Source organism: Enhydra lutris, unplaced genomic scaffold (assembly GCF_002288905.1).
Source record: "Enhydra lutris kenyoni isolate GAN:26980312 unplaced genomic scaffold, ASM228890v2 scaffoldscaffold38, whole genome shotgun sequence".
NCBI lineage: Eukaryota > Metazoa > Chordata > Mammalia > Carnivora > Mustelidae > Enhydra > Enhydra lutris.
The window spans coordinates 5527811-5536309 of record NW_019154122.1 but is presented as its reverse complement, the minus strand read 5'-3'; the positions used below and the strand labels follow the sequence as shown (position 1 = coordinate 5536309).

Below are 8499 nucleotides of genomic sequence, written 5' to 3'. Positions count from 1 at the left end.
TGAAGTGATGGACTCCTGGTTTGAGGTCAGGTCATGATCTCAGGGTCATAAGATCGAACCCGGAGACGGGCTCCATGCTTAGTATGGAGTCTGCTTGGGAGTCTCCCTCTGCCCCTCTCCTCTGCTCTCTCCCTAAAATAAATACATCTTTTTTTTTTTTTTAAATAAAGAAGCATTACCATGTGTGGGGCATGGTGCTGACAGCTACATACACATAAATCTTGTTTAATCCGCTGACCTCATCTTAATTTCTTCTAACTTTTGTCTATACTTTACGTGCGTGGAAACCCAAGATTCCTTAGGTGAGGTCACATGGCCAGTCAGAGGTATGACTAGTATTTGAACCCAGTGCCCATGGTTCTTAATTTCAATTACCTGCCTCACATGAACCACTGAACTTCATGTGGAAGTAGGAAACGTGCTTTGACAGTTGTTTCACTTATGTGTGTCACAGGCTGGAGGGCCAGTAGCTCCTGGTGCTCCAGCCCTGTTGCTGGGGACACAGCTAATTACATATACATGACAGATCCTTACATGAAGAAACCGCCCGTCCATCCATCCACCCGTCCATCCATCCACCCATCCATCCATCCACCCGTCCATCCATCCACCCGTCCATCCATCCACCCGTCCATTCATCCACCTGTCCATCCATCCACCCATCACAAGTCAGTTTCCCCAGAAGCTGAGCCTGAGACAGGATTCTTGTGCAAGTGAGCGATTTATTGAGGGCATGCTCTCAGGAGAAACCTGTAAGGCAGCAAGGGAAACAGGCCAGACCAGGGTACGAAGCTAAGCAAAGAGTTGTTCCAGACGTCTGGCCTCAGCCTGCTTCCATGCCGCCCGGTGGTCCTGCAGGGAGGCTGGGGCTAGTCAGTTACGTCCTTCTGGTATTACACTCTCTAGGCACTGGTTAGAGGTGAGCAGGGTGGGAGGGGTGGTAGCTCCCAGCAGACAAGGAGGAGGAGACAGATGTGAGCACACAGCAGCCAAACATCTGGGGATGTTGGGGAAAGGGCCCGGTGGGGATCTGGGTGGGGTATCAGAAGCATCTACCACAACCTCCATCCATCCATCATGGGCTCATTTGTCTATGAGCATTAATCGAGCCCCTTTGCTATTTCAGGGAGCAGAGGAAATAAAGATGAGAGACAAAGCCCCTGTCCTCCAGGAGCTCTAGTCCAGTGGGAGGGGATCAGAAAAGGCCAGATGTTATATCCCACTTAAGATCAAACCTGGTAGATTACAGACCCGCAAAGTGCTATGTGGGTTTGGAGGACAGAACAAGCCCTCAGAGCCAAGGAGGAGTCAGCCAGGGGAGGCTTCTGTTGCAAGTGGCCCTGGGACCCTGAGGAGCCTCGGTGGGGCTTGGCCACCTGGGGATGGCAGGAGGAGAGCTCCGCCAAAGTTCCAGCCTGAGAAAGCTCCTGGAAGCAGGAGAGGACACCAGGTGTGCGTGCGGACCTGGGTCTGGAGCAAGAGGACCAGGCAGCTTCATCTGGCCTTTAGCTCCAGAGGGATTCATGGAGTTCCTTCTTAATCCTGGGCACGACTTTGGGTGCACAGATGCAACAAGTCCAAAACGGTCATGGGTGCTTCCCACAAGGACCGCCCAGCCTAGTTTGGGAGAGCGACATAGTGGTGGACAATGCGGGTCCCAAACTCTGTGAGAGGTCCTCCCTGGGGCGGGGGCAGTGGGGGGCTTTGGGTTTTAAGAAGTAGAGCCATGTGGACAGAAGGATCAGCATTGCCCTTCAGAGAGGCCATCCCAGCTGCAGCTTGGACAGTGTGTTGGACAGGGGGAGACTCGGGCTGGCGAGTGGCAGTGGCAGTGGCAGGGAGGACCCGCCACACCAGGGCCCCCAAGTCCCCACCCCTAACACCTGCAGCTTCAGCCCCAACACCATCCCTAGGGGGCTTCCTGGACTTGGCTTCTTCTCAGATCTTAATCCACGCTCAGAAGGAGCGTCTGCCTCAGCCAGAAAGATTTGGAAGGTCCAAGAATAAGAAGGAGGGTGAGGCGTGGTTGAGACCCTCCCAGGCCAGTGGAGGGGGTCTGACGCTGGGGAAGGGGTGGAGTTCCAGAGCTGGAGATGCTGAGGGACGGAGGAGGGAGTGCAGGGCAGCAGGCTGGGCTACTGCTAGCACATGGGGGTCTGGCCTTTGCAGCGGGGACGCCAGTAGTAACGCAGGTGCTTCTGATAGGTGTCCAGGTTCTGCTTCAGGCAGAGGGCCATCATCTTGTCACAGGCGCACAGCTGCTGCTCACACCAGCTCGCCTTGTCCGCTGCAGGTGGAGGAGTACAGAGCTCAGTGTCTATTCCTTCCCGAGGCAGAGCCCACGGTGGCCTTAGGGTGCCTGGAGGGAGTTTCTGAAGGCAGCCCTGTCTTTGCTCAGCTAGAGTACCCTGCCCAGCTGCTTGGGCTCTATCTGCATGACCTTGGGCACGTACGGTGACCTCCCTGGGTGCCTTGCTCCTTTATTCATTTATTCATCCATTTACTAGACAATTGAGCACCCGTTCTGTGGCAGACCCTAGGGGGACAGGACTGACCTGAACTGACGCATACGGTTTACACTTCCGGGGGGGGGCAGCAGATATTCGAGAAGCACAGAAATGGGGATCATGGCCTGTTCCTTGCGGAAGTAAGGGATGACGCAGGGGCTACAAGACAGTAAAATAGGGGAAGGGGGCTCAGCACCAAGAGCCATTTGAGCTGAGGTGAGAGGGGTCTGCTCCCCCTGCAGAAAGCCGCGGTGGCCGAGGGGGTGTGCTCCAGGCAGAGAGGACAGCATGTGCAGAGAGTAAGGCTGAACGGACCTTGGTGCATCAGTTTCACTATCTGTCCTTGGGATGAAGGTAAGGGCTGGCCTTGGGGCTGCTGAGAGTACAGGAGAAGCAAAGCGCTCAGCACACAGTAGGTGCTCAATAAATGTTGGCTATTATTATTGCTATTATCATTATTGAAAGATTTTATTTATTTATTTGAGAGAGAGAATAGAGTGACAGTGAGCATGAGGGGGAGGAGGGGCAGAGGGAGAGGGACAAGCAGACTACCCGCTGAGCAGGGAGCCCGACATGAGGGTTGATTCCAGACCCCGAGACCATGACCTGAGCCAAAGGCAGATGCTTAACTGACTGAGCCACCAAAACACCCCTGTTGCTATTATTATTAAGCCTTCAATGAATAGGCAGTGATGTGATGAGCCCACTTGATTCCCAGCCCTGGGAGCTGCCCGCTGTCTCCAGGCAGGGGCCCAGGGCTGGGGCGAGCGGGGGGGACCCGAGGTCTAGCCCAGGCTCTGTCACCTGCAGCTGGGTGACCCTGGACAAACACTTCTTCCCTCTGGCCTCAATTTCCTTGTCTGTAAAATGGAGATCATCAGGGTGATGCTGCTCGTGGCCGGGCTGCTCTGAGGACCAGTAACAATGTAAGTTGTAACAATGATACCGTACTTAGCCCAAGTGATTGATCTGAGCACACGCCTGGCAGCAGACCTGTGTGAGGCTCATTCCGTCTGCTCTCATTTTAGCTCTGGAATTACCTTTAGGGAGTAGAATGCTCTTATCATCCTGAGTTTACGGATGAGAATACTGATGCTCCGAGGGGTTAAGCAATGTGTTCAAGGTCACACAGCTGGTTGATTGTGGCTCTGGGATCCAAGCTGAGGTCTGCCGCCCTTCCAGATCCAAATGCCCATTGGACCTCTCCCTACTCCCAGCCCCATTCCTCCAGAGCCCCGCTACTGTCGCTGGACATACAAGAAAAACAGACAGCTTGAGTGACTTGTGTACTGTCACACAGCACGTGAAGGCAGTAAGCGCCAGACTTCCCTTCCTCAGCCTCTAACTCCAAACCCGAGACCCCTGGCACTCACGGCACTGGATGTCCCCATGGGAGAAGGTGTAGTTGTAGTGGTCTGTGTGGATACGGCACTGGTGCTGCCTCAGGTTAGCATAGCAGCAGTCATGGTTCTGACAGCACCTGGAGAGAGAGGACAGGAGGAGGGTCAGGCAGGGAGCACGGCTGCATGAGGGGGAAACTGAGCGCACGCTATGGAGAGTGCACTAGCTAAGGCCTATTGAGGGCTTCCTGTGAGCCAGGCACGTGTTTCGTGTGTGAATACTCTCTTCATCTTCACTACTACCCTGTGATGGGGGCACTAGTATGATCCCCATTTCACAAATGAAGAAACAGACTCAAGGAGGTCAAGCCACATGCCCAGGGCCACACAGCCTGTAAGTGGTGGATGAGGGAAGTGACCCTGGATCTGGATGGCTCTCTTCCCTCCTGGCCGATTCCCCAGGGGGCCTGGTGAAGATTGCACGAGACAGTGGCAAAAAAGAAGTAGGAATTTTTTTTTAAAAAACAGCATGCAGTGGCAGCAGGGAGTGCGTGTGGGTATTCTAAGTAGATCGGGGTTGGAAGGGCAGGGGGCCTTCGGAGACTCTGCAGAACCAGCCAGAAGACAAGCTCCAGGAGGGCCTGGACGGTACCGGGCCTCAGCAGGGTTGCTAGAACAGACCACAAAATGAATTCATGGAATGAATACATGGGAGAACAGGAAAGGGGAGAGTCCCGGGGTGCGGGCAGGACAGGACGGCCACCGCCGCCCTACCTGTGAAGGGATTACCTGTCTGTGGCATCTTTGGGTTGACCTTTGCCCCCAGGTCCACAGTGACAGCCATAGAACCAGTAGGAGATGAGGGGTGTCATCCCGGTCATCTGTTTGATCATCTTGTTCAGGTTCAAGATCCCGCCCTGGGTTGGAATCACACCTGCCAAAGAGCCCAGCAACAAAGAGAGGACGTGAACGTCAGAGGTGGCCAGCGGACCACAGGCCTGGCACTTGTGCCTGGTTGGACCAAACCAGTGACCTTGGATAATAAAATGACAACAGCCACTATGCACTATGGCTGTTAAAAATACAGCAATAGTGAGTGCTTATTACGTTTTTTGTTTTGTTTTGTTTTGTTTTGTTTTAAAGAGAGAGGGAGAGCTCGAGCAGGGGGAAGGGGCAGAGGGAGAGGCAGAGGGAGAAGCAGCTTCCTGCTGAGCAAGGAGCCCAAAGCAGGACTTGATCCCAGGACTCTGGGATGCTTAACCAACTGAGCCAACCAGGTGCTCATGTAGTCATTTATTGACTTCATTCAGCCTGTGAGATAAATACTCATCCTCCCCACCCAATAAATACTCTTTTTATTTTGGTACTTTCTAGAGGTGCAGAAAAGTTGCAAGGAGTTACAAAGCGATCTTATACACCCCTCGCCTTCCCTTTGAAGTTATGATCAGCTTATGTAATTACGGTGTACTTTTGGGAACTAAGAAACTGACATTAGTACAACAAGAACTATGCTTAATGCCCACTTTATAGATGAGCAGCTCGAGCCTCATACTGGGTCACAGTGGCCAGTACATGGAGGAGCTCGGACTGAAACCCCAGGCAGCTTGGCACCATTTCCCGCTTCTGCACTGAGTTTCCAGTCTGTAACAGGAAGACTCACCCTTCTCCCTGCACCCCGCCTTGCACACCCTCTCCCCCACCTCCCTTAGAGAAAGCTACAGAAAAAAGCACTCCCGTGGCTCACCTGGGAGTGAGCCCTAAATTGGGGGAGGGGGAGGTGGGAAGAGGGGATTTGGGAGGGGATCGTGCAATGGGCCAAGGGCGAGATCCCCAGCAGGTTGCCTTGGGTTGCAGCTAAAAGTGACCGGGGGTGTCTGGTACTTGCAGGTCCGTTCTGTCCCCGGTGTGTCCCCTCAATGTACAGGAACCCATGTTGTTTGACACGGTGGCTCCAACTGGACACCCTTGCTAAGCCTTGAGGGGACTAATGACCCATCCCCCACCCCAGGCCCACCGGAAGCCCAGTTTCTGTGCTAAGGAAACTGGAGGCAAGCCACAGCGGACTTACCACCCACCTTGTGCATGAACCAGGGACCTGAATTCAGAATCTTGCCTTTCTGGTCTACCTCGTCCCTCTTTCTGCCCCAAGTCTGGCTCTTTCTATGTCAGCTTAGCAATACACAAATAAACTCACACTTGAATGACGTAGTTTTCCTTGCCAGGCAAGGTGTAAGTTGAGCTTTGGTTCAGAATGCTTTGGTAGGATAGTCTTATTTCTTATAATTTTAGAGTCAGGAGAAACCAGCTCTGAGACCCCGAGGAGCTCCATGTGGGGTCATGAGGCCTTTGGTGAACTGGCTTAGCTTGTCAGTAATTCCTGTCCTGGCAGTCTTTCTATCCTTTACTGCCACCAAGGGGGATGGGCGCCCCTCCCCCAAGAGTTACACGCTCATCACGCACGTGCTGTGGGTGAAGCTATTGTTTGCTCATTATTAATCCCACTTGCTAAACCCTTTGGATACATTTTCTCTTCAAAGTCCTAACAACCTTATGAAGAGGGTGTTATTGTGTCCATTTTATAGGTGAGGACATAGAGAGGTGGGGTGACTTGGCCAAGGTCATCCTGCCAGGAGACAGCATTTGAATGCAGGCTCGCCTGTGTATTTAATCTCTCCAGTGTATTGCTTCTTTATGTCTGAGAGATGAGTTCCTGTAGCTTGACTGCGATTTCCCCTGATGGTTTTTGCTGTAGCCTTGGAGATATGTTCCTCTAAAAAAATTTAGTAGTCCCAGGATTATATAAAGCCCCACTTTAAAGTACAAATCCTTTCTAACACTGGATACTTGGATGGATTGAGAAACAAAAACACCGATTTGCTAGCAAGCACATTTTTACATGATCTGTGCAAGATTGAATGGAAACCGCCCCATCTCCCAACCACCATCAACAGGACCCTCTTCCCAGGTTCGAAGGAGACAATGAACATGAAAGAAAGGGTTCTAAAAGTACATGGTGCTGTGCGTAAGTGAAAGATCGTTATTATCTGGTCAAGGTGACAAAGGGGAGCAGGGTGAAGCGGGGAGATCCTTTTCTGTAACTTGTGTCCAAAGTCCTGCAGGCACCTGCTTAGCCGGCCCCAGTGTCTGAGCCTCATGGCAGACTAGAGGCACGCTGCACGGCGTGGCAGCCCAGAGCTCCCCAGCCAAAGCCAGCATTCTAGGGGACCAGCCACTGCAGCTGGCTCCTTGCAGGGGCAGAAGGGTTGGGGACTGGGGGCCAGCACAGGGGATCAGAGCAGAGGCTCAGTTGAGGAAGAAGATACAGCGCCCACTCACGTCCCACCTTCCCTTCCCAGCTCACCAGCAAACACCAGCAGTGTGCACAGCAGGGGAAGCTCCATGGTCCCAGCACAGAGCAGTGGATGCAGCTGCTGGAAGTACCTTTCCATACAGGCAGACTTTTATATCAGAGTCGCCCCACCCGGCAGAGCCCACCCCTGTCCTTCCCAGCTCTGGCATCCGGCACACTCTTTCCATTTCCTGTTTTTAGCAACGGGGAATTTTATGGTTTTTATTTTTAATACCAGTTTTTTTTTTTAAAACCTTTTGATTGCAAAATGAACACATTCAGTGGAGGAGACTTGAAAATCATAGACAAAACAATTTAAAATCGCTTGTGAATCCAGTATACACCATTCCCTTTTTTTTTTTTGGATTGAAATCTATTTGACATATAACATTGTGTAAATTTCAGGTGTATAACATGTTGAATGGATACATTCATATATTACACCATGACTGCCAATTTAGCAATAATTAGTACCTCCGTCACGTCACAGAATTATAATTCTTTTTAGTGGTTGGAATAAAGATCTAATCTCTTAGCAAGTTGAGTGATCACAATGCAATATTGTCTGTATTCTCTAGACTGTGCATTTGATCTCTAGGACTTATTTACTACTTGTTGCAAGCTTTTTGCTTGTAACATTACCTGTCCTATTTTTGCTCCTCCCTGTCTCCTGGTAACCACCAATTTACTCTCTGTTTTTATGAAGTTTTTTTTTTTTTTTTTTAAAGTAGTTTCCATGCCTCATGTGGGCTTGAACTACTAACCCTGGATTTGAGATTGAGAATTTCATGCTTTACTGCCTGAGCCAACCAGGTGCCCCCTGCGTTTGGCTTTTTCAGACTCCACAGATAAGTGAGATCAAACAGTATTTGTCTTTCTCTCTCTGACTTACCTCACTTAGCATAATGTCCTTAAGGTCCATTCATGTTGTCACAAATGGCCGGATGGCCTTCTTTTCACGGCTAAATCCTATCTCATCTTGGTATCTCTACCCCATCAACTTCCTTCACCCACTGAGAGGCACCTGAGTTATTTCTACCATTAACCTTTTGTGTCTGTTCTTTTGGTTCTATGGCTTTACAGACCTTTCCACACTTTTCCCTTTCCAGATTAGAAAAATGTTACAAGTAGTCCTTTGTCTTTTCATTGACCCATATAGCTTGAACCTATTTCTATGTCATTAAGGATTCTTTGGTGGTAATAGTTGGCAAGGCAACTCTGTATTCCTTTACACATCTCTGCTGTACATTTAATGAATCCCCTATTGATGGATATATGGGTTGTTTCCACTCATTTATTTTTG

At 50.8% G+C, this 8499-nt stretch overlaps 1 protein-coding gene across 2 annotated transcripts; it reads right to left on the bottom strand.

Annotated features, from left to right (window-relative positions):
* Positions 1 to 702: 702 nt before the first annotated feature.
* LOC111154917 (phospholipase A2 group IID) lies at positions 703 to 7289 on the bottom strand. 2 transcript variants are annotated; one of them, XR_002641110.1, is made up of 5 exons: positions 7209 to 7289; positions 4637 to 4781; positions 3881 to 3987; positions 2556 to 2666; positions 2223 to 2287 (listed from the first exon to the last, which is right to left on the bottom strand). XR_002641110.1 is itself a non-coding variant. In XM_022514872.1 (4 exons), exons 1-4 carry the CDS (start codon positions 7246 to 7248, stop codon positions 2142 to 2144), a joined length of 438 nt encoding a protein of 145 aa, XP_022370580.1. In that variant the 5' UTR covers positions 7249 to 7282; the 3' UTR covers positions 703 to 2141. The 2 variants fall into 2 exon arrangements, 1 of the variants encoding a protein (XP_022370580.1); XM_022514872.1 differs by lacking the exon at positions 2556 to 2666 and having other exon boundaries at positions 703 to 2287; positions 7209 to 7282.
* Between the last annotated feature and the right edge of the window lie 1210 nt (positions 7290 to 8499).

What these genes read in the sequence shown, in the direction of transcription:
- LOC111154917 (XM_022514872.1), bottom strand. Translation starts at nt 7,248, where the DNA reads ATGGAGCTTCCCCTGCTGTGCACACTGCTGGTGTTTGCTG. An exon ending in CACACTGCTGGTGTTTGCTG is followed by an intron (nt 4,782 to 7,208) that starts GTGAGCTGGGAA and finishes GCTCTTTGGCAG; the next exon opens with GTGTGATTCCAACCCAGGGC. An exon ending in CCCAAAGATGCCACAGACAG is followed by an intron (nt 3,988 to 4,636) that starts GTAATCCCTTCA and finishes CTCTCTCTCCAG; the next exon opens with GTGCTGTCAGAACCATGACT.